General features: G+C 41.7%; 2 protein-coding genes across 2 annotated transcripts; one reads left to right on the forward strand and one right to left on the reverse strand.

Moving 5' to 3' along the window:
- Positions 1 to 10,801: 10,801 nt before the first annotated feature.
- LOC117213966 (short stature homeobox protein 2-like) lies at positions 10,802 to 20,148 on the reverse strand. Its single transcript, XM_033459721.1, has 4 exons — positions 19,620 to 20,148; positions 18,050 to 18,427; positions 11,597 to 11,830; positions 10,802 to 11,347 (listed from the first exon to the last, which is right to left on the reverse strand). Exons 1-4 carry the CDS (start codon positions 19,915 to 19,917, stop codon positions 10,986 to 10,988), a joined length of 1,272 nt encoding a protein of 423 aa, XP_033315612.1. The 5' UTR covers positions 19,918 to 20,148; the 3' UTR covers positions 10,802 to 10,985.
- A 3,091-nt stretch (positions 20,149 to 23,239) lies between these two features.
- LOC117214612 lies at positions 23,240 to 25,189 on the forward strand. The gene is made up of 3 exons (XM_033460818.1): positions 23,240 to 23,519; positions 23,681 to 24,259; positions 24,583 to 25,189. The coding sequence occupies exons 1-3, from the start codon at positions 23,469 to 23,471 to the stop codon at positions 24,964 to 24,966; spliced, it is 1,014 nt and encodes a 337-aa protein (XP_033316709.1). The 5' UTR covers positions 23,240 to 23,468; the 3' UTR covers positions 24,967 to 25,189.
- Positions 25,190 to 25,250: the final 61 nt, after the last annotated feature.

Here is a 25,250-nt window from a genome sequence, read left to right on the forward strand (position 1 = left end):
TAAAAAGCAAGCACCTTTTATCATTAAAAGACGAGATTGCGTTTGTCATCGTTATTTTTGCTGTCAAACAAGACTACGAAAATGAAGTCTTAAAATTGCGGGAAACGCGTTTATATGAATTGATGATAAGAAATGAATAAGTAAAAGGTAATAACAAATATATTATCGAATGTCGTGAATTTTGCGAGAAAAAAGTCGCGGAAATCGATTTCTAGAACTCCTATGACGTGAACTGTAATTTTTATTTTCTGTTTATTTGTTGAAAAAAGTATTCCAAAAAAGATATGTGAAAAGTAAAGAAAAAAAAAGCTCAACTTGGATAATGAACTAATTTAATCGTCGTTGAGTCACTGTTGTCAATCAAACTTTATTAATAAAAAAACAAAAAAAAAAGGAACAAACAAACTGGCAGGATGAACTAGCGCAGGCGAGATTAGATATTACAAGAAAAAGAAAACGCGTTGAATCTGTTACGCATTTATAATAAGCGAGGCGATTTTTTCGGCCGATTCAAGACGCTTTTTCAAGCCGAACGATTCCCATCCGCTCGATCAAAAAGCACAGAGACCATCGTGTAATCACAGCAACGCTTGTGACAAGTACAGTCCGGCAGTGAGAATATTTTTTTATTGACATCATAGACTAAATGGAAGAAAAAGATATTATTTTAACGTTCTACTTCTACTTTAACGAAGTATCACGTGATCTCGAGAAATAAAACGTGCAGTCTCTGTTTTCGTCGTTTTGTATGAAAAAGCAAAAAGGAAGGAAGAACAGAACCTTTTGCGTAGAGAACAGAAAGATTTATCATATACGTACATTCGTGACCGCTCCTTTGACTCGATCCACGTTTGTCAATTGGCAACCTCCTTGTTGCCATTACTCTTTATCCCCATTTTTGGTCCTTTCCTTGCTCTGCCTGCGCCATTTTTGTGATATTACTATTTTTTATAATTACTTAAGGGCTTGGAAGTAAACAAGATTTAAGGAAAGAACAAAAACGAGCCATGTGCGATTTATCGACTAGAGTCGATATAAATTTTCTTTATCTAGGTTTCACAGAAATATTTAAACAAGATATATTTTTTTTATTCTTATTATTACTACACGCTATGATTATTGCCTGCTTTTATTACAATCTCAATGTTGTATTGTAAATAATACAAAGCGAACGTCACCACTAAAATCATTTTTTTCACATTGTCACTTATCTTTGTTACTGAATTGACTAGTGTTTAAATAACATATTCGATTTAACATACATATACACACTCGAGATATATATTTATATATACATATGTATATTTTTTTTAAATAGTTCCTAAGCTAGAAGCAGAATGTTTTTCAGTGATACACAAGTGAACACAGACACAGATGCGTACACGATTTATAATAGACCTATCTCTCAGGTTATCCCTATTCAATTTTATACTACAAAGAAATGGAATTTTCAATGAAAGAATACTTGTTATACATGTTGTCACAGTGTCCTGTGTATCGTTGTAAATATAATAGCATATATGATTTTCTTGTGTAAAGAAAATACTTTGTCAACGACTCCCGTCGAGATTTCACGTGGCTCGCTATTATTTATTATTGCTCGGAACTTACACTCAAGATAAGGACTAGTTAAATTTATAATGAATTACGACAGTGAGTGGAAAAGTAAAGTGTCACGAACAAAAAAAGAATTGACTATTTATACATAATATTATATCAAAGTAAATTAATTATTATAAAGAAGAAAGAGAGGGGGAAACGAGAAGTTGATTGATATTTGAGAAATTTCCAAGTTTTTTCTATTTGCAAAGAGAGAAAGAGAGAGAGAGAGAGAGAGAGTAAAAGAATGCATGAAAGAATTCACAGAATGATTGCAAAGTAAATAAAACATAGAAGAAGAAAGACGTGAAAATGAATAAGTAATTAAATGAAACAAACATGAAGTAAATATATTGTTGTATCTTTATTGTTGTTGTTGCATGAGACTAGCGTAATAGACTGAGCCATACATGTGGTTAAATAACTATTAACGTAATATTTCTTAATACTATATTATTGTAATTATTATACGATGTGTATTATATTTAATCATGCTGTTTCGTGCGGGCAGTGTTTGGAGGGAGTTCTTATCCTTTGGGACTTTTGTAAACACTATTCACATATAATTAACGGTAGCCTCGTCATCCTTAACTTAAGGATGTCCTTTATCATATGGTTCTCTAAAAATACGTACTCAAAATCGCTCGTTTTATATTCTAGTTTGTATTTTATCATGTGTTATCATAGAGCAGATTCAATGATTAAATCATTAATTTAGTTTTTTAACATGATTGATCGTGGCTGAAGAATCAAATCTTATTCCCTAAATTGTAAAGTAGACGTATTCGTGTATGTCTTTCTATATGTATGTATGTGCGTGTTGCGTGTTTCTGTGTGTGCTTGTATGTCGTGTGTGCATATATAATATATTTCCATTCCAATCGAGAAACGTGAATAACGTGTGCAACGTTTTAAAATTTTTGTACCGTGGGAAGAGATATATTGAATTCTTCTTTATTATGTAATTGTTTATTGAACGATTTTATATATTTTTCATCTTAAAGATAGGCAGAAAGAAGTATGATCTAGCTTTCTACTAAGATGCGCTTCTAGATCGCGTCAAGTTCTTCTCGATTGGGTCATGTGTCTCAGCGAGAAAAGAAGGGAAAGCAAAAATCCTTTTCTTTCGCCCAAAGGATCGGAACTTCGTGGGGCTGTTCCTAGTACCTGATTATCCTATCCTTGCGGCACGAAGGCTCTTTTTTTCTAACGATGAACAAACACAAAACAGGAACAACCAGAAAACATCTTCTGATAATTGGATTCTCTGTTCTCTCGCGTCTCGCAAGCGCCAGCGAATTCTTCTGCCCAGTGTTCGCACTTGGTACAGAGAAAAAAAAATCGTAAAACGGTGTTCTTTTTATTGTTGCATACCTTGACTGCCTAGTACTTAAGTACACATGATATATGTATATATATACACACACATCTTACATATATGTATATATATATATATATATATATATATATATATATACATACACACAAATCTAACAGAGATAAAGAAAACTCAAGATTAGTGATCGCAAAGTGAGTCTTCTTTGTATGAATTTCTTCTAAATATCGAATATAGAGAGACTCTATATCTTATTTTTCCTCCTTTCTTACACACTAACACACACATACATAGACACACACTTGTCAAGGTGCAACGAAAGGTGCTGTCGAATGCTTGTTTGCGAATTTTTATACGTCAAAAACGACGGAAAACGAAGCATCCAACGATTTGTTCTCTCGCATCGCGAATTTCGAGTTACGTAATACAATGTATAGACGGGGGAATCATTGAATTCGGAAAAAGGATTAAAATAAGAAAGGCGGGAAAAGCGAAAGCGATGCAAAAACCCGAAAGAGGAGCGACACGCTATTCTTGACTTTATTCAGTATTGTATTACCGATGTATGATAAGCTTCTGGCAATCATCTCATTGTGATCGGTGAAGATCTTATTTTATTGCTGTCGTTCGACACTTTATTACATAATTATTAATTACGATTATTATTGTTGTTGTAATCGATGAACGGAAGGGTCATCGTTCGACTTTTCATCTGTAGGAATTGCGATCCTCGGGGCCCACAATCAAAAAAAGTCGGCTTTTTATTGTAAAACAATGAAAGCAAGAACGAAGAAGAATGAGATATAAAAAGGAGCAAAACTAACAATGAAAAAAGGAGCCATAGAAAAGAATAAAGCGTCACGTAAGCACGCAAAGACCGTACAGAAGATGTCTTTCAACGATTAAAAACAGATGTGAATTCTATTTTTATTTTCTCTCTGCATGTGTTTCGTACACGAAACTGTAATGATGGAATTATCGTGGCGCCAAGAGAGAATACGGATTGTCACCTTTTATTTTCGTTTTAGCCTTAAGAAATTCAGTCTCTAATTGTATCGTTGCGTTTTACAATTCTTCGACGTTCGGAGGAGGACTGTATCCAAATCCTTTCCTCTCTCAGTTCGAGAGGAAAAGTTTCCGGTCTAGTTCACAGCATGTTCGTCGATACACATTTATTGTACCTATGCACGCGCACAATCGAAACGATCCGTCTCTCGATCACTTTCTCTTGGCTCTCTGTGTGCTACGTGACCATGCCATTGGAAATAAATCTCGAAGAATAATAGCATAAAAAGAGTGTAACATAATCTTTGCGAATGTATCCCTTTATCCAGTCTTTTCTACCGAATCTATTTTTTCAATTACTCCTCCTTCTATTCGCTCGATCGTCCCGTGATTTTGTTTTGTTTTTTTATGTTTTTTTTTTAATCACAGTTGATATTTATTAGATGACGTTATCGCCTGTGATTTTCGAAATAAATGTATGTAAAGGTAAGAAGACCATGTGGTTTCGGCTTCAATCCTGTGAAAAGATTTATAGAACTATCACGTACGAAATGAATTAGTTGTTCCGAATAGATAGATCAGCGACGAGGTGACAAAGCGATTAAATCACGCAGCCAGCAGTAGTCATTTTGTATCATTCGGAAAGATAAATTGATCTTAGAGAAAGAAGTAATGTCAGGCGATTCGAGAACCCATGGGACGTTGACCTTCGCACATCGTCCTCGTTTCCCCCTATTCAAGGTCGACAGACGTCTCTAACATTTGTTTACACTAAGTTTAATTAACTAACACGAAAATCACAAGTTTCACTTCATTCAGAAATTATAGATGAGAAAAAGTTTATTACAAGATACTAGGATAGTGAAGTACTGCATTTCGTAAAAATCTCATTTTTATTCCATAAAAATTCTCAAACTAAATAAAAGAAAAATCTCGTTTATCGATACGTCGGAGGATTGCAAAAGAAAATTAAAAATTTCGGAGCGAAAAGACACCGAGCTCCGCTATTTCGATAAACAATATTCCATCAATTTAAAATTCCGTTAGAAAAGTGGGAAAATTCGCTCGTAACGTCGTTAAAGGCCATCAGAGGCATCCTGAATGGCATGTCCCATTCCAATGCAGTAAAACGGCAATAAACGTTTCTCGTAGTGGCGCATAAAAGCGTGGCTCGAGCTGGATAAAACGCGTTCCCACGTCCGATCGGTCTAACGGCCGGCTTAAGTGATTGCTTCTCTTCATTAGAGGCTGGCTCGTTTCGTTCGAGCTGATCTCCTTCTCTTCGGGGGCGAAACTTGAGGGACAGGTGTGGTAATGGCCCGTATCCGAGCGGTTCCACGTTTCTCTGTTGGAGAAAAGGGGCTGCGGACGAGGTAGTTGCAGTCGATTTAACCCCTGCCTTGCCGCTCCGCCACCCGAGAGACTATTACGCGAATTGATTCGGCATCGGTTCCACCCCGGAGCCGTCCAAGCACCGCGGCACCGTTTAGCTCCTCGTTTCTTCCATTCTCTTCTCCCCTTCCTACTTTTACTCTTGTCTACTCGGTTTTCTAACGCGTACGCTATACTGCGAGTATTTTAAGGAGACGGAGGGTGTTCGAGGGGGTTCGCTCTTTGTTTCTTCTTTAGATATTTATTGGCTATTTGTAGCTGAGTTTTAGGAGTTCTCGGAGTTGCGAAAGTTTTCAGGTAAATTTATATTTTGTTTTTCCTTTGAACGTTCAGATTTCGGGTGTAAGAGTTTTGAAAGTTTAGAGATAAATCACTTTCTGCTTTTTTTCTTCGCACGTGTACATTTGATCGACCTTAGGGGATTTCTTTTTTCATTTGCAAGTAAGGATTTTGCAAATAATTGGAACGTAAAGTCTATTGTTTTGCTCAGATTCGATCGAGGGGAAAATTTAGAGGGAAAATTGTCTGCTGGCATTAAAGCGAGATCTAAATCTAAATCTAAATCTTCTGCGGAAACAGGTAAAGAACGTTCCAACGGATAAAATAAGTAAGGAAGGACGCTATAAATGATACCCAAGAAAGTTGCTATCGTAGCTAGGAAGATACTAGAAATCAATCGTGCAGCGAGGGGAAGAGATGTTAGAGGACCGGAAAATAATTCACGCGGGCACATCGCTACCATGGTACGGCACTGACTGGCGGACCAAGGGGCTGGTTGGCTGCCTCTACTGCACCTTCCACCTCCGCCCCTTAATCTAATCCAAGGATAATCTAAAATTCATGACACACATAACTGCCAGGCGATGATATATCTGGTGGGGGTGTAGAGGCAGCGTCTTTCCTCTTGCATCCCTTGGTCCATTCGCTTCCCACCGAACTCTTCCTGACCCCTTCAGCATCCCTCCTGTTCGACCTCGTCGAGCTACACCAAGCTTTCGCGGCAAGAGCCGAATTTCTCGCAGTCACTGGCATTATTATTTTATGCATCATGGTCAGATACATATTTGCCTTCCGGTAAATCGCCATATCGTGCACGATTGCTATTCGTCGGCCGTGGAATACCACCAATTCTCTCTCTCTCCCTCTTTTTCGCGTATTGCAAAGCCTAAGTTTAGTAGCGTCGTTGTTATTAAAATACGACTACGTTTTCCCAAAAAATCCTCGTTTCGTCTGCTATTGCATTACCTTGGATTTAATACACCGTCCACTGACACCTTCGACTGTCTAAGAACTGAAATGCAACATAGTGTCGTATAGAATGTAAGTTATATGGCGAGAGTTCATTGATTCTTTCTAATATCTATAATTTCTCGATCAGAATAGGTAGATTCGATCGGCCGAGATTTACTCAATCGAGGATCGACTGAAATTTCGTTCGAACTCTACTTTTCGCGTAAATCGATCGTATTACCGCGAATAAGGCAAAAGGATAATCGTTTTACTATTCGTCGTCCTCGGTTTATTTACCACGTTTGGACGCGTTCTTTTCCGGTTCCTGTCGAAATAGAATCACGCGATAGAGTTAATCGACGGTGTGTAATTTGAATAATTTATTCGAAGCCCGACTAACCGAATTGTTGCTCATTACGCGTTCATGGCTTGTCGGTTAACCGATTGATTATCCTGCAACGGTGTGCACGTTCGGAATCGGGTAAACATTCGCATTTAACCGGCTCCGGGGAGGTCGTCGTCGTCGTGGATAATTATTTTTGGTGTCGGTATTCCTGTATTCCAAGTATCGACCGTGAAACTGCAATATTTAATCGCGAATTATTGGTCTGGTCCAATGATTCGTTTACGTCGTTAATTCATTAATCCTCGTGTATACGTTCTATGGGGCGATACAGATTTTACCGTAAGAAATTACACGCGATAACACGGAAAAATGGTGATTGCTATTTTCAGTAGTACGGCGTTCAAGTTACGTGCCGTGATTCGCATCGAACAAATAAATGTGCGATCAAATCGGACAGAAGATGCACCATGACTCTAGAGATAACCGTATTACGTAGCGTAAATCGTGATCAACCATAAGGGGCCGCGAAACCGCAACAATCCATTTTCATTCCCCGCGTGATTATTCTACGCTTTCGACTCGTCGACTTTTCGACGAAGGGCAACTGGTAATTGATGATCGTCGCTGGTTTTCGCGGGACATTATATCGCCGTTACCGGTCCGACTGGATGCTACGTGGTGGTTGTACGTCGTCGTTACGCGTAAAAAGTTGAAATGTTCATATCTTAATTTATAGTTTCGTTAATTCAATCTCAAATATGTGTATAATTACTGAATGTATGGAAAAAGTAGTTACTCGATTTTATGCGTTTAATTAATTAAGTCGAGAGGTGCGAGTTAATTCGTTGCATGTATCGCCGGTATTTGTGATTAATTTCGCATCCACGACAGGTTTCCGGAGAAAAAGAATCGGTGAACAGATTACGAAGTACAATAAGTACGTACACGAGTAGTAATAGCGCGCCACGGTACAATAAGAAGATATTGCGTTCTCCAATCGCTGTTGCTCGCCGTCGAAACGTCGAGTCGCGACCACTCAGCCAATTACTGCAACCGATTCGTTTTTCGATAAATTGCGAATGAACAAAGAAGGACGATCTCGTATAGAACAACTACAATGCTGCACGAATTTCCTGCGATTGCGTTTAATCCAAGTTAGTCCATTACGTCATAACTGTTATAACAACGCCTGGTTTTATGTTAATCGGAATAAGAATACCATCACGTAACGGTATAATCCCACATAGACGCCACTTTCGAGCAATCGTAATAACAGTATTACACCGTAACGATCTCGGTTAAAGTCGAGCCACCGTTCTATCCCTAATCCAGTGTAATCAAACTTGGATATCAATACCATTAACGACGAGATCGATCAAGATCGTATTAAGACCTCGAAAGGGGCATTCCTATACAAATGTGTACAGCCTAAATAGTAGAATCGCGCTGGTTCCTCGGGGGACCAGGAGGGTAGCGACGTTTTTCCGCTGTCAGGGCAGATTTTCAGCCGTATGGTACGGTACCCCTTGGCGGCAGACAAACGACGGCCAATTTACGAGCAGCGGGAAAGAGAAGAGTTCTTTAAACTCGGATTAAAATAAGCGACGAAACGCCTTTTCTTCTCCCTTACCCTCTTTTTCCTCTTATACACCCTTGAAATTCATTTCGTTGCTCGAGTACGAGCTTTATTTTATTCACGATAAGGGAATCGAGGGGTCATTGCCTGGCGTAAATCTCTGTTGGGTGACAATTCGTCTGGTTGAATTGATGACGATCGCGACGGTTGAATCGATCATCCGTGTCCAACGATCCGTTTGCGAGAAGCGATGCTTTCGTACGTTCAATATTTACCGGTACGTTTCCAGTACAAGTTTTTCACTTTTCGGTGAATCGATCATTTTTACGCAATCTTTGCCGGTAGTCTCTCTCTCTCTCTCTCTCTCTCTCTTTATGGTAGTTTCATATATCGTTGAAAGAAAGATTTGTTAGATCCGTTAGATACAACTGAAACTCGAAGCTTTTAGCTGGACTGGGCGAAATTATAGTTTGAAAACCGAGTCGTCGAGCAATTCCGGAGTCGTTTTGTTTTTTAATCAGATGCTTCTATCGAGCGAGCGTAGCGTTTCGCAACGGTACGACCGAACGCGCACGGATAGGACAATAACGACGCCCTCGGGAGCGTCCAGAATGAATCCCGGCTAACGCGATTACGCGACGCTGCGTTTCCAACTGATTCGCCCGCTTGATTTACCTGCAAAACACGAACGCTTCCAAAGTTCTCCTATTAAAATACATTAACGAATGGCGAAACAACGCGGCTCGTTGAGTATCTAAAAAAATCTAATATTAAACTTTACAACTTTTTACTGTTTCCAGTATTTAGCAAATCCTCTCTTTAATCTTCTTCTCCGTCGAACGAAAACGATCGTGTTAACCGGTCCATGATAGGATTCTGCCACTAAAATCGTCAATGTGTTCAAAAAGATATTACAGAAGATGCAAAGAGACTAAAAAATGAAAGAAACCTTAAAGAAGTAACGTTCTAACGTACGAGCAGGAGGTAGATGTAATGGGTTGTAATGGCGCCCGGGAGACGAGAGGGGTAACACGATTAGATGGCACAGGACTGGGTGGAACGATTCGGCCGACTTGATTTATCCGCGTACCAAAGCGTTATTGCATTAGCGCCCCGACGACGATACCACTGGCCAGCGTCCCGGGGGCGCTTCGGCATCGCGGCTACCAAAAGTCCTTCTGTCCAACCAGCCGTGAATCATCCTTAAGAATTATGTCTTGGACGGTGGTTCCAGGACGCGCGATTTGTCGTTGGATGGCTTGAGCACGAGCTCGTTACCAACGCTGAGAAAGCAGAGAATTCGCGATTTAGGATGCTGTTTTCGCGTTAGGAGAATCCATTGCACCCGGTTGGTTCGATATGAAATAAGCGGAAGAATTCTTTTGCTTTTTGATTAGGTTTTTGATTAGACTCGTTAATTGGAAAATCGTCGTAGGTCAGGATAATGAGCAATAAATGATCCACGACTCGCACAAGATTTAAGTTTATATATTTTAAAGCTAATAGTATACAGTGTGACAATCATGTATTCAAGAACAATCATGTATCCTCAACACGCCATCGCCGAATTCGTTTTAATCGCCTGGAGACGCTAGACACCTATCGAAATCTCTGAATTTTTCACACCCATCATTCTACAACATCGTTCCATGCATTTTCAGAATTTCGTTGATATTCACTTCGTGGTTCAACGAAGAAAATAGAAATCGAAATACAAAGAATTTATTCGTCTCGGAATGAGAAATTTCGACCGTTCCGACGGATGAAACTTCTCACCGACTCGTTATTTCCAAGCCCAGCTACTACTGACCCTCGACTATTTATATTTATGTATAATACTTTATATTATATGTATAATACACACTTCTCCCGGAAATTGTTCACTTTATACACATCGAGTCTCCGTTTGTACTTCTCGGACACGAACTGATGCAGCTGTCTCGCTGACGAGTATCCTTGCATCACGATTTTGCAGAGCTTCACCAAATCGTCAAAAAATAGCTACGATAGGTGTAATAGAATTAAATGAAACAAAAGAATGAAAGATGATTTACTTGGAAAGAACGTCTCTTCGTTATTGTTAGAAAATTAAATACGTGAAGCGAGTATCTTGATAACACTCGACGACCAAGAAGTCAAGTGCTTGCCAAATACTCTAAACGAATCGATATTCACCTGCACAGTTTCACAACGGTGGTGAGTCGGCTACGATCAACTTTATTCTTCTAAAATAATTCCACCATTCCAAAAGAAATCTACTTTATCCGATCTCAAGCTTTTCCCCTCCAAACCACCCCTGTTACTTCCCACGCCAAAAAGTGAATGGAAGAAAATATTCTGCAAGATCGAAGACGCTTCCTATCGTCGAAATGATCTTCGAATAAACTTCGAAACCCAACGAATCATACGGAGAAACTCTCTGAACGATACCATACTCACCACCGTGCAAGGAAACAGCGACAATCGCTGTTAGTCGACTTCGAAGTCGGAGTTTTTTCGTTTTACGCAGGCCTGTCGAGTCCCAGTGCTTCCTGGTGTCGTCTGGCCTTCAGTCTCAGATCCGCGATGCTGCTATTTTTGGAACGTGCTGCGGCCGCAGCCAACGAAGCCGCCAAACTCAGGGGATGAGGGTGCGGATGACTGGACGTCGGTGGCGGAGGCGGCGGTGGTGGAAGACAGAAAAGACCGCCGGCTGCCGCGTAATGGAGGACAGCTGGGTCGAACGCAGAACCTGCCGCCGTGGTCATGTTGCCACCGGCACCTTGCATTGGGGGGTGCAACCTCAAGGCCGGCAGGTACGGCGCCACTCGACACGGTTCCAGGGTCGCTGGCGGACTTCGAGGAGCCAGCACCATTCCACCTGCTACATCAAACCTTTTTGTTACTGCCAAACCTACATATAAGTATATGTAATAATTAGTTTGCAAGTGTCTTTGTGCGTTTATGGGAACTTATATCTACCCATACTATAGTAGGATATAGGATTGTGAGGTTTTCGTTGAAGATCTGTGCGAGGTTTATGAGGAATTTAGAGAAAATTTTTAGGACACTTAGCTGGCTGTTTTGCAAGCGATCATCTATCGGCTTGATCGTATTCTTCATTGTAGCTCACCTTTATGCAATTGACTCTCGTGCTTGCGGCACTTGGCGCGTCGATTCTGAAACCAGACTTGAACCCTCGCCTCGCTTAAACCGAGTCTCTGGCTCAGTTCTTCTCTCATGAACGCGTCAGGATAATGCGTCTCATCGAACAGCCTTTCCAATTCAGCCAATTGTTCCAAAGTGAAATTCGTTCGAGATCTTCTCTGTTTCCCGTTTCCGTTTCCGCTGTTACGGCAGTTCGATCCTAGGAAATATTTCAGAAAATACGTCAGCTTCCAAATTCGCAGTACACGATCGATGCAACCGTTTGTTGTACTTTTCGTAATTTTATTTCGTCTTCTTTTATTATTTATACGGATGTAAAAATTGATAGTGGAGCTAGAAAACTTAGGTGAGTCAGATGTTTTACGAGGATTAATTCAAGAACAGCAAAAGCGGTCAGGAGAAGAATCAGAATTAATCTCAGCGAATCGTTCACAGGTCATTTCTTCCGGTCTGGCCGGCATCAACATAAATTCCTTCCCCTTACGAGAATCTTATTCAAATTACACGACGAGAAGAACTTCCGATTAGTCGACATCAGAGACGCGTCTCCTCGGAGTACGATTTATGTCTCTTTCTTCTTGTACAATCCATATTCTTCTCTGCTTCTTCGAAAAAGTCGAGTCGTTTTCCCCATCAATAAGCAGATTAACATAAGTCGAGACGAATTGCCGTGATTTTGAAATTCGATAAAAATACATGTCTCGATTATTATTCCATTGCAGTCATAACCGCTTGTTTACCAGGAGACTTAAAGCAATAAGGGAAATCCAAAGTTGCAACCTCGAACGACGACGAAGTGTTTTTGCATTCGCACCCCTTGAAATATGTTTCCAAGTACCGACGAGACCAATGAAAGTCTTCACGTTCCAAAAAGAAGCCCGTAAAACAGGCGCTCAAACCTAATTTAACTCACAAAATAACCGCATCCTCCGCGTCAGCACCTTAATCGACCGAATCGTCTCGAAGAAAGGTCCAACCTTGGACTAATTATCTTCTCCCTGTCAACTGACGCTAATTTCCCCGGTCATCCCGGAGACGATCTTAAAAACTAGCTTCAAGACCCTGGCACCAAAAGAGCCGCAACGAGTTAAAGAGACGGCCGTGGGATAATTAACGGGCGTGCGATCTAATTAATGGCTGCTTAATGCAAAGTAACTACGGAGTAGAACTCCGACGAAGGTGTTGCCGATGGGAGATCCTCAGAAGGAGGTCCGTAGCTAGAACAGAGGCAGAGGAGGCGTTAGAGGGGTGGATTAAGCGTCTCGCGTAAGAGCCCTTGACGAAGGGGACGTGATTTATATAATTTAGCAAAGTGGTGAGCTACGCAGCCTTGTACGGGATCGTTAGTTACCCTTCCACCCCTCTATCCGACTGTTTAGTTTCTCCCTCTTTCACCGCGCCACCTTAATCACTCCCTCTCGGCCTTTCTGCATCTGTCCGTCGACATTTCCACCTCCGTAAAGATGGATCTTAAGCGAGTCGCACGTTTGTACCGATCATTAACGATGTTTGACGAAGATTTTGAAGCTCGTCGGGTCGGTTTGAGCATTCGCAAGTGGATCAGAACGGTTGATTTCAAGTTTTTGCGAATGCTGGAATGTTGCGATCAAGAGGTACCAGAGCGAACGTTTTAACCGGTTTCGCCAGGAAAAATATCTTCCTTATGTAAAGACTTAAAAAATGGTACAAACCGTAATATATGTACGTATACGCAGTCTGGAAATCCAGTCTGCTTTTAGTTTCTCAATTGGTCGGTCAACGATCTACACAGGACGCTCGTTACCTGTTCATACCTTACGATAGCCACGTAAAGGCACAAAGAAGTAGTAACCATAGATCGCGGATTTGTATGTCTTTACACGTGCAAGTAAACGTAACTGTTATCGATAGAATTCATTAGATAGATTAGTAGGATTATTCAAAGTCAATTACCATCGATTACAGTCAATTTCTCCCTCCCCGGCGGGCAACAGAACGATCCACTCCCTAAAGCAAAACAACGCGCCTCCCTCTCATTAGCCGCGGCAGTTAACTGAAAACAAACACTGATAATATTTGCAAGCTCGCCATTCGTTTTGCCTGATAAATTACAAACACGGAGGCAAAAGCGTAGCGACGAAAGTTTAAAAGCAAAAGCGAGACATTTAAAAAATAGGACATCAGAGGAGAATTCGAAAGACAGAGGATTACGAACGAAAAATAATAAAAATCGATGGACAAAGAAAATAAAGTGTGGAACCGTGTTCCGATTAAAACGAGGAGGAATTACAAGGACGCAGTATCGCGCTTTAATCAATTAACGCATAGCTACGTAATCCAATCGGAGGCCAGGCAGAGCGAAGCCCGCATCCATATGTACAGCGGTTTAAAACCCCTCCTAGTAAAATAACTCGCGTGGTTTCCGGACCCGTTGTCGTTCCCGTCATCCGCCCCTTCATCATCAAACTATCCCCACCAGTTTATACGGTTTTCGTCACCCCCTCTAGCCTGTCTGCGTTTCTAGTTGTCTCCCGTGTTGTTGTGATCGTTTTAACGATATCGAGTCTACGACTCGTTGCTACGAATTTATTAGTTCTGTGGGCAACAATTTTATGGACGATCTGTTCTTTCCACGAACTTTCCAGTTTACAATTGCATCTTTCCGCGAGAATGACGAGATTCTAAAAGCGTTACGCCGCTTCGTGATAGTTTGGATATGACTCGATGATGGTCTAGAATTGATAGGTATAGTAATAACAATACCTTGCAAAAGTATAGAAGCTGAGAAAGTTTTCCGTGTACGAATAACGTGAGTCTAGAAATGGTAACAAGCGAATCGTAGGTGCGAATTGGTTGTTCGAACAAAGCCAATATCGTATTGCCGTAATCGGGAAGACAATGCTAGAAGGATGAAACGAGAGAGAAACTGGAGAAACAGAAGAAAAAGGGAGGGTGGCTAGTAGCGAAACCCTCCTGGAAAACCCGAAGCAATCACACTCGGACACGAGGGGTCGCTAATTCGATTACTAAGAGCGCTGCCCTCTTGGCCTGATCCAGTCAAACCACCCTCGACTCCCTTCGTGCACCAGCTCGCCGATCGTGTCCGGGTCCCTGTATTTTTTCACCCTCGCGAAACGAGTCGGGATATCGCAGCCATTAGGCGTATAAAAGCGTCGGGACAATCCTGGTTAACCCCCTCGCTAGTCGCGTCCACGTTGTAACTGCATATGGCACGCAGCCGTGAAACTTTCCGTGAATCGTTTGGCAAGAAATAGTCGAAGATTTGTGTTTTTCGTTTTGTCTCGGGTAAAGAGGTTTCGCAGGAAGATTCTTGTTTTCATAAAAAGAGGTGGAATATTGGAGAGATGTTAACGTTCAAGAAATTAACATTTTATTTTTGATTTTTATGGATGGAAGAAGCGATTGTTTTATGTAGACAAATTTAGGGAGGAATTGGTTTCAAATTATTTTAAACAGATTACTCGTTATAAAAGTTTCTATGGGAGAAGAGTATTAAGAGATAGTTGGATAAAGACAAGATCAACAATCGGACAAGATTAACAAGACTACCAATGTTTATATAATGTAAATTCATATTCTCATGGTTGGAACTGAAGAAATGAAACTTAAATTGAGATTCGTCCATCCAGTCCACAGTCCGTGGATAATTATCTCGATGATTTCTAGCATGACATAACACGTAGGTAATTCTAGACTGCGCAAATCATCGATCGAAGTGTCATTTATATTTCACGACCAGCTAAAACCTGCTCGATGAAGATTCACCAGGGTGTAACCAAGGGTTGTACTGTAAATATCGGGGAGAATTCCAGTAACGTTCTAACAACCATAGCCATGCTTCAAAAACTTACGAGCTTAGGGGCCGTAAACATCGATGCACGACCTTTGACCAGGGGTCAAGCGGAAACGGCGGTAGGATCATCGGCGATGGCCATTTGCAGAGGAAACGCGTGCGCGAGGACACGGGTCAGGTCGACGGCAAACGAGGCTAAGTGGCTGGCCGAGAAACGTAGTGATCTACTACGACACAGACCACTTTCTTTCAGTGATATTTGTTATGTCATGCAGCCCGTCGTTCCTCGTCGTAAGTCGTGAGATATCGTTTCCATTCTCCTGTCTGCTATGGACGTCGCACGCCACGCGAAATCGCGTCTACTGCAAATTGGATGTGCAAGGAAAATTAAATTCTGGTTTCTATGAATTTCGAAATGATAGTCTGGTAATTTGAACTTGGAACGGAGATTCTTCTCATCTATTCGCAAAGTCTTTTTTCGAAAATAAGAGAACGAAGTTCCTGTATATCGGTACATCGAGGCATGACTTTCACAAGTGGCTGCCGTGATTAGCTTGTTCACTTATTTCTATTTATCAGGGTGATTGAATAAATTCTGTTCTCCGCTGTTATCAACTTTAGCGCTTTTATACATCCTATTATCCTAATCTTCCCGAGATTACAATATAACTCTGAATACATATCCATAAAATCCGATAGAATTGAGATTTCCAATTGAAATTCTGTTTCCAAATCAGAACCCACACTCCGTTGGCTCGTTTTTACTCGAGTTTCACGACACCTTCGAAACTTTCATCGCTCGAATCTGAACTACAAAACACGAAAGATAAGAGCCTTCAACCCGCTACTGCAGCTTTTTCTAGAAACCAAAGAGTCGAACGAGTTTTCCTCCGATCCTTTGCCGCTTCTTCAACTCGCGGTTATTTATGGTTTTACTTGGGCGCGTCTGATGGCTGCCGGCCGGGCAGATTGCTTTTTGATTTGCGCTTAATCGGGAAAAGTTATGGGCCCCGGAGAGATACAGGCGGAAAAGAGCAGCGAAAAGAGAAAGAGAGAGAGAGAATACGGACTCTTGCTCTCCTCCCTTTTCTCCACCCTCTGCGAAGCAAAAGAGCCGCGTGTTAGGGGGCGTACACAACTAACGCGGCGGGCCGCATATTAAACCATAAATTCATGCGAGCTCCGGCCGCAATAGACGCCGAGTTATCGCGGCGAGGAATCCGCGTTGGCGTTACTTGAACGCGTCAGTTTTTAAACGTGATTTTCATTCGCTATAGCCGACCGTGCCCCGTCCTCTTTCGATCCAATTTAATCCGCGCGTATGTAACGTCCAGCTTGTCGATTGCATTTTTTATCCAACCGACCATCCTTCTCCTACTGTTGCCCGCTGTGACCGCTGTCACCGATCGTTTGACGTGCTGTAAATTACGAGACTCCAAGATTTATAACGCGAAAGTGAATTTTGGACTTTTTCTGAGGGATTTTGGAGCGTTTTTTGCCAGACGCGTGTCTCTTGGATATTTTCGAACACGACGATTCTGGCTATGTTAGAATTTGTCGTAGAGGTTGAAGCAAAATTTGTCGAGATCTTGTTACAAGACGCGATAAAACGTACAGTAGCTGGTTGCTTGAATCGAAATAAGCACAAAGACTAGATAAGCAGTGTTAACCTTTTAAGAGAAACGTCAACTGTTCTCCGCATCCTCGCAGAATGCTCTGCAAGAGCAATTCAACGTGTACGTTCGATGTTATCAAGTTTATCCCAAATCTCAACCCCAAATTGAACCGTATCGATGATCGTCGTAACTCAAACGAAGAAAATTAAGATAATGTTATTGAATTGATCTTTATACGACTATTTTAAAATTTGCTCTCTTCGTAGCGAAAGAATGCAATCAAGGGAGATTAGAGTATCATAGAGACGTTTAAAGAAAATTCTTGGAAGGGGAATTGATTTCAATGGAAAGACGTGACAAAAGAGAGTGGCGAGGTGGGAGGAGAAGAAAAAGTGCAAGTGGTGGACGGGGAACGGCTGTTATTGAAGTCGACTTGGAATGTGGGTAGAATTGGAGGTCGGTGATCGTTACGTTGTGAACGGTCAGCTATTCCCAATCACTTCTGAGCTTTATTGGACGACGTGCTGAATTATAAACGAAGATCGAACCCTCCGACGATACGTGTCGGGCCACGGAATTCGTCCAGAGGTTCCTGACCTTCTTACTATCGAAACAAGAACGAATTAAGAAACGTCCTTTGGAATCCTTCAAAACACCAGTCGTACCATGGGAGGTACTAAAATATCTTTGTACAGCTTGTAAGATTATACACAAATAATAATATAACGAGACAATCTTCTTCTTCTTCTTCTTCTTCTTCTAGCAACGAGAAAAACGAATTAAATACTCCACAGAATCGCCGTAAATAAATCTCGAGGAATTTAAAGCTTAAGACCAATGATTGTTTCATATTTCCTTGAAACTCAAGGCACGAAAAACAAATGACGTAGCAGAATTAATTTCTATGTCAATGTCAACACTTTTTAGCACGACACGAATAAAATGAATTACTAAAAAATACGGGAAGCTAGTTAAAAGGCTATATAATGTTATTTATATTGAACGTTACCTTTCGTACTCTCTTCCTGTCCCTGCATCAAAGACCTCGAAACCTGCGACTGTAGCTTCAAATCCGACGATTTCGTTTCGTTAGAAGCTTGACTTTTCAATTCGACACAATTTTCGGGGCTAGCTGATCGATCTCTCGAAATCGGTGGTGGCGACGGACTGCATCCTAGCAATTTTCTTACGGAGAGCTTTAATTCCGGCGTCTTTAGAGGCGGAAGGCTGTCCACGGTGTTAACCACGTCCTTCGCCTCCTTGCTCTTGGTCGTAACGGAGAGATCTTCCGGTTGGAGGCGGCCTTCCGGCGACGGCGGCTCATCCACGCTGCTCGCCTCGACGCTCGATGGATCTTGAGCGGATTCGCTCGTCCCTGCACCGACATCTGGAGAACCATTGCCAGAAATCAGTGTCTGAACACCTCATTACGTTCTTCTTCAGACAAATATCGTTAATCAGTAGAATTATACAAATTCATATCCTCGTAGTCGTAATTAAAAGAGTAAGAACTAGACAGAAATTCGTTTCATCTACCGAATGTTAGGACGAATTAAGATTTTGACTAGGGAAGTGAAGAAGAAAAGGAAGAAGAGATATCAGCGATGGGAAATTTTCGTTTGCGTGTTCAGATTTGACGAGACAAGACTGGTTAATCTTAACGTAATGTTAGAAGCAAATATTACGAACGATTAAGTAATATAAGACAGCCATAAGCAGACGCAAGAGATTGTTATTCGAGAATATTGAAAGGATTCTTGGAAATTCCTGATGTAGATTTCAAGTGTAAAATTTATATTTCCCAGAGTCTGCTTTCAAATTGAGGATTCAAGATTCACCGTGGGAACAGTTTGTTTGACATCGTCTTTGAGGAATGAAGCGCACGTTCGCGATATTCTTGGAAACAAACAGTGGGAAGCGAATCGTGCACGAGGATCAATTGATTATCAATTCACTGAATAGGAAAAAGAGATCTGTTGAAACTTTGTGCGATGGTAGAAAGGTACGCAGAATATTTCTTTGACTTTTTCTCTCTGTTCAAGAAACTTCGCTGTTCAAGGGAAAGGAAGATTTTACCATCATCTATTTGCATTCTTAACCCTTTGTTTAATTCCTTAACGTTGTTTAACACCCAAACGTCTATTTCATTCGTTCCCTCGTCAAACTAAAATTGAAATCACGAAGTTTGGCTACGTGTAAACTTTCCGCACAATGATCGTCATCGGAGAGTCAAGATTTCTTAAGAAATAAATATATACCATACGACTTGGTAACTTCTTCAAATCAAAATCTCCTCAAGAAAATAACTGTTACATCAACCTCTACAAACCGAATAAAACTGCACAAACCACCTACTTCCATTGACCAATCTCCACATTCCCATAACTACAACCTCTCGCCTTTTCCATCACCACGAACAACCATATCTAACTTCACAACTATGCGGCCACATGAAACTCAACCACGATCGAACCACGTGACAACCATCTCAAACCGATCCACCAAGAAAATACACGTAAACCAGCAGACGAGGTTCCAGGGATGTAAAAGTAAACCTCCAAAGAATAAGGAAGACGTACTGCCATCGTTCTCCGCAGAATCGCCGAGCAAATGCGCGACACTGAGGGTGATCCTCGCGGACGGAGGTCGTTCGGTTGTTGTTCTGCATGGCGCGTGTTCGCCAGCCGCGTTGTCGAAGCTCTTGGAAACGAACTGGGCGAGCTGCTCCATCCTCGCGGAGAAGACTCGCGCGACGACGCGGCTCTCGCGTCGACCTCGTCGCCGAGGACGAGAGCACCGAAGGGGGTGCACGAAGGTGGCTGGTCGGTGGTAGCTGACGGTCGGCGTCGCGACGCCACGCGTCCCCCAGGACGCCATTCGGACGCCGGCCAATCGAACGGCTCGTAGGCGTTTCCGCTACGCCCTCTTGCCTTCCCGTTCCTCTCCGCATCCCTGTCGACCACCATCGACCTTCGACACCCTTCTCCTCTCACCCTTCGATCGTTCGCCCCCTCTACCACCGGCTACTACCCGTAAACCGAGGCTCATTAGCATTTGCGCCCGCTTTTCCACCCGCGAAGCGCAAACTACCACCTACCGATGGCCGAGCTGCCTACGTTGGCCAGCGTTTGGCTATCCCACGTCTTTCGCTCTGTTCCTCTCTCCGTTGCTCTAGATGGCTGGTAGTGTGTGTAGCTCGACGACCACCACGTTTACGAGCTCCTCGTTCGCAACCACCCACCCTCGGTGACGTCGGGACAATTCCTCCTCCCTGGAGGACACGCTTCTCGTCCCCGTGGATGCTAGTTTTAGGTGAAAACGATGCACGCTCACGATTCCCGTCGATGACGTCTATGCCGTGATAGCCTACGACTGCTCTGAAGGATGACGATCAGTTTAAAATGATTTACTCTTGATAGATTTGTCGAGATACGTCTTTCAACGAGGAACAGGGATGAGTTTGGAAAGTTTTTCGAAAAACGCCAGCAGATTAGATTAAAGGGGCAGAATTTAAGCAACCTCTAATCGTCAATGACTGGGTTTAAAGGGTAAGCTTGGAATATATTAATTAATCGAAAAGTAGGGGGAACGAATAAACACTGGTTTAAAGGGTAGAAATTTAAGTATATAAGTAACGATGGAATCGTGTCAGGAAGGTTGATCTCTTTATTTCTTTTTTATCTCCAGCGCTCTACGACGTTCTATACACCCAAAGTGTCGAATCTTTTCGACCTTCGAAGGTAAAAGGTCCACAGAACAAAATTGAAATTCAGGTAGCGATCTTAAATCTTAAGTAAAAGATGGAGAACTCGTGTGTGGTACTTTGAAGAGTAGTCGAAAATATTTGCGTGGCAACGTTTTACATCGAAATGGACGTGTAACGGCCCTTTTGGCAGGCCAGCCGCGTTCCAAGCGAATTGCGAGGCCGGGACGCGTCGTGTCTCGTGTTTGCCGCTACCAAACTCGGCAATATTTAAATGGGATTGCGTTCGGGAATGTAATTGCTTGGACAAATACGGCCCGTGAAACGTTGGGACGGATATGGACAGAGAGGAACGAGCTGACAGATGGGAGATCCAACGGGGATGGAAGAAATCTGACCTGATTGCCAGGAGTAAAACGTAGAAGAAAAGAAAATGCTGGTAACAATGAAATAGTGGAGCATAATGTATCAGAGTATCATTGATAAAGAGAATCGTCGTAAGTGTGGGGGTTTCAGGATACGGCAGATTCTTCGCGGTTGATACACAAATAAAAATTACTCCTAGAATCTTTTCCAAAATCAAATGCAACAGAGAGTTACTTCCAAAGTACTTCCAGATTAAAATATATATAATTATTACCAACTACAGTCCAACTCTCAGTCTCTTCTTATACGTCTATTCGATTATCATCGATCAACCACCACAAAAAAGAACACATAGCGGCGATTTGCCGACCAATCCAGAGACACATATGTGTCATCGAGCCGGTGACATATCATAAAAGGCAGCAAATGCAGGTGAATGGATCCGAAAGACGGAAAAAGAAGCCGCGAGTCGGACAACGGAGATGGAAGCAGACAGGAAGAGGAGACTTGTAGCGACATTGAATGACGCTTGCGTACGAGAGGATGAAAGAGACCGACCAACATCGGTATAGAGGAACAGAGAGAGGCGAGAAACGAAACGAGGGGAGAATTAACACGCATGCAAGAAAGATAACAAGAGGCTGGTAGAGCAAAGAGAAGGGAGAAGCCAGGCTACAGAGAAACGTTGGAGAGGGGAACGGTCTATAACGCAGGCAGACGGAGCCAATCAGGGCGCAATGCGATTACCTTAACGAGAAATCCGATTACTTATTCATTCGCCTAACTCGAAATCAGTTTAACTAATCGTTTAATTCGGTAGCTACCCCCCTACGAGCGAGCGTTTTCGAGACAGACACGGGCCGAATTCTCTCTGTGGATGTTCGTTGGGTGTGGTGGCCATGGGATGGATGGATCTCTCCATCCAGCCTTCTCTGGCTGGCTAAATAGAGCCGCACACGCGCAACCACCGTCGTTTCTACACGTGCTGTATTACCCTTAGCCCAGAGGGTGAGAGAAGGAGGGATACAGGCGGTGGGGAAACAGGCCAGGAGGAGAGAGGCCTCATTCAATTCAATTACGTAATGAATTGTCGTGTCTTGAGTAAACACCCTTCCTCACCGCGACTCGCCGCCGGAAAATCGCCGGTTGGGGATATGTTCTCCTCGCGCGGAGGGGATGTCGTGGTGGCTGCGCGCACCATCGTCTTTACTGCATCGTTCAGGTATGGGGATGATGTTAGGGCGAGGAATTAGCGAAGCGATGAAGCAGTTTCAGATAATATCGCGTGAAGAGTTGAATCAGTGTTTTTGTCCTTGTTTGCACTGGTTTATCCTTAATCGTCGACTAATCGACAGCTCGTTTTACTATTCATGGTGTAATAATAATTGTCTTTCTATCGAACCTTCGTATCGTGAATTATTTCATTCATTTTCTATTTACTCTGTCTCTACGCGATAACGTAGCAAGGTATATTTTTATTTTACTTTTGATCAAAGAATGAGAATTTTTCAAAGTTCAATGTTAATCGAGATATAAATCGATCGGAATCGATTCTGTTTGCTGAACATTTTTTTCGTTTTAATATTAGAATACGCGATTGATATTTAGTTTTACGAAAACAAACTTGACTTGACTTGCGCGTGATTCATTTATAAGACATACTGTACGAAACCAGAGATTCGGTTGAGCCGAATCAATCTGCGGCTTGCAAACGCTTCGAAATCTTCCGTTGCGTCTCCGCCAAGCTTCCAGTTTCACCTCTGTTTGGCTTGTTTCAACGTATACTCACTTCTTGGCCTTCATTTGCTTCTTCTCTATCCTTGGTCGTTTTCCATCGCCACGGTCGTACATCGACACGTGGATGCCCGCGATATCGACGTTTCCGGTGCTACTGATCTCGTTTGCATAGGCAGTATCAGTAATTCCGCTGTTCTCTCAGAATTAACAGGACCCGTTCCACGGGGTTACTCACGGGTTTGCATAGGTAACCGGTAACGGTCGACGATCAAAGGAAATCGAATCGGTATTAGCGGGAATTCGAGTAAATCGTTCGTTTCCTACATTCGATTATGTCCTAAAATTTATCATTTTTTATCATTAAAGATCATATAAAAGCTTGCTTATCATTTCGTTACAGCGAACCTTCGCCATGGACTCAAATCTTCGGACAAATTTCAATCGAATGACAGAAATATCGATCGATAGATTTTATATTCGTCTTAAAGAAATTTTAACAACACGTGCCCAATGTCATCGATATTTCTTTGTTTCATTCACGTTCTGGAGGACTAAATTTCCGATGTAACGCACACACGGACGAAAGGACGATTTCCGTCCACAAAAAAAAGTCATTTTCGCCATGGCATCCTTCCGGTCCAAGTTCCAAATTCCCAGTGTAGTGTCGTTAAAGGTATCATTTTCAATTAATAACAGAGAAGATACGAAAAAGAGAATTCATAGGTTATACCACAACCTAACACAGCTTTTCTTAGCTTAGCTTAGTTAGCTGAGCTTAGTTTCTAACGAAATGAATCAACAAGGTTGCATGCATAAACGAATTACTATTCCCAGGATAGCAGATATCAGAGACCATTGTTGAATGGTCCTTCGATAATACAATCTGTGCTAAAGGAGAACATCAGAGCGTTTTGGTTTCGAAAATCGAAGGATCAACCGGTCGAACCCGCCGTAGGCAACTGTGCGCGATCTTTGCCACCTCGTATGGATCTCGTTTGCAAGGGTTGTCCTTCAAAGTGTCTCGAATTTGAAAAACAGAAAAAAAAATCGAAGAGACAATTTTTTGGTTCTAAGAAACAATCAGAAAAGCCAAGCAATTGTAAGAAAGAGGAGAAACCGGTAGAAAAGAAATTGATCTGGTGGGAGACGATATTCGGTCCAAGCCCTAAGAGACTCTGGCCTGATCCATGTACTTGTAGACTGGCCCACAGAGAGAGAAAAAAGACGAGGGCGCGCGATCCAAGATTGCGCGATCCAAGATATCGACAGACTGCAGGAGATGTTCTTTTGTATACAGAACCGGTAAGACGATGCTCGGTATCTTCTTGCTTCGAACCACAACCGAAATCTCCACCAGGATACAAGATACCCAAAGCGGCGGTTTTCAAAATCATGGAAGATGTTTCCTATACGGTGAGCAATAATTTTGTTTCTTTTTTTGGAAGTAGGTTTTTAATAGTCAGTTAATAGTCGATAATTTAGAAAAATTAATTGCGCGCAATACTTCAAAGCAGGACTTTCATTTTGGTTTATATTCTGTGTCTTGCGTGATAACAATTATCCGTACGAATGTGAATTAAGGTACCCTCGCATGATCGATAAAATTAAGTTGTTAATCTTAAAACATATGAAAGTTTGAAAAACCATAAATGATATGAGTTACATATATAAAATTCTTTCGTAATACGACTTTACATTAAGAAATAAATTTAATGGAACAATTTGTTAATTTCTAGATGCCGGGTAATCGCATGGCCCTTGATATGCAAATGTATAAAGTTGACAAAGATGTACGATTGAAACCGTATAGTCTTCCGTACGAAGAATTAAGACCTCCAGAAAGACAAAGAAGACCATTCAGTTGTCAATTAGGAATTCAATCGAAAGACGTTCTTCCACCGATAAATAGAGACTTGAATTATTATGGAGGTCTCCGACAACAACCGGTCCAAGAAGCTAAACTACCGAAGAACCTCAAAACCACCCAAACAAGTCAGAAGAAATTGCCTGATACTGGAGCCAATTTAGATCAAATGGTCCAAAAGCGAAGTAGAATAGAGCAGCTTAAAATGTATATCAGACAGAAAGACATGTCTTATTATCCGCCGTTTTCTTCCTGATCGACAATGTTGAATCCATTTTGCATGACAAAGAATCTATTAACTGAATAAAATACTGAATTTTCGTGTAATGTATATTTAAATCGTCCGTGTGTGCAAAAGAAGTAATCTGTAATGTTGTTCACTTAAGCACATCATCGAGGAATAAAGAAAACGTAAACACGATCTGAATTTGTTATAAGAAAATAATATTCGCAGTCTGGAAAAACGTAATTTCCAAGATAAATTAAGATTCGTGAAATATATACATATAAATGTTACAAGTTACAATGCACATTGTAAGG

Source organism: Bombus bifarius, unplaced genomic scaffold, assembly GCF_011952205.1.
Source record: "Bombus bifarius isolate JDL3187 unplaced genomic scaffold, Bbif_JDL3187 scf7180000007970, whole genome shotgun sequence".
Classification (NCBI taxonomy): Eukaryota; Metazoa; Arthropoda; class Insecta; order Hymenoptera; family Apidae; genus Bombus; species Bombus bifarius.

Bases quoted from the DNA above. Each gene is read 5' to 3' on its own strand.
- LOC117213966 (XM_033459721.1), bottom strand. From the start codon at position 19,917: ATGGCGTCCTGGGGGACGCGTGGCGTCGCGACGCCGACCGTCAGCTAC. The intron at 11,831-18,049 runs GTAACGTTCAAT...AATATTTCCTAG, and splicing joins ACAGGAAGAGAGTACGAAAG to GATCGAACTGCCGTAACAGC. The intron at 11,348-11,596 runs GTGAGCTACAAT...GGTTTGATGTAG, and splicing joins CGAGAGTCAATTGCATAAAG to CAGGTGGAATGGTGCTGGCT.
- LOC117214612 (XM_033460818.1), top strand. From the start codon at position 23,469: ATGGCATCCTTCCGGTCCAAGTTCCAAATTCCCAGTGTAGTGTCGTTA. The intron at 23,520-23,680 runs GTATCATTTTCA...TACTATTCCCAG, and splicing joins CCAGTGTAGTGTCGTTAAAG to GATAGCAGATATCAGAGACC. The intron at 24,260-24,582 runs GTGAGCAATAAT...GTTAATTTCTAG, and splicing joins TGGAAGATGTTTCCTATACG to ATGCCGGGTAATCGCATGGC.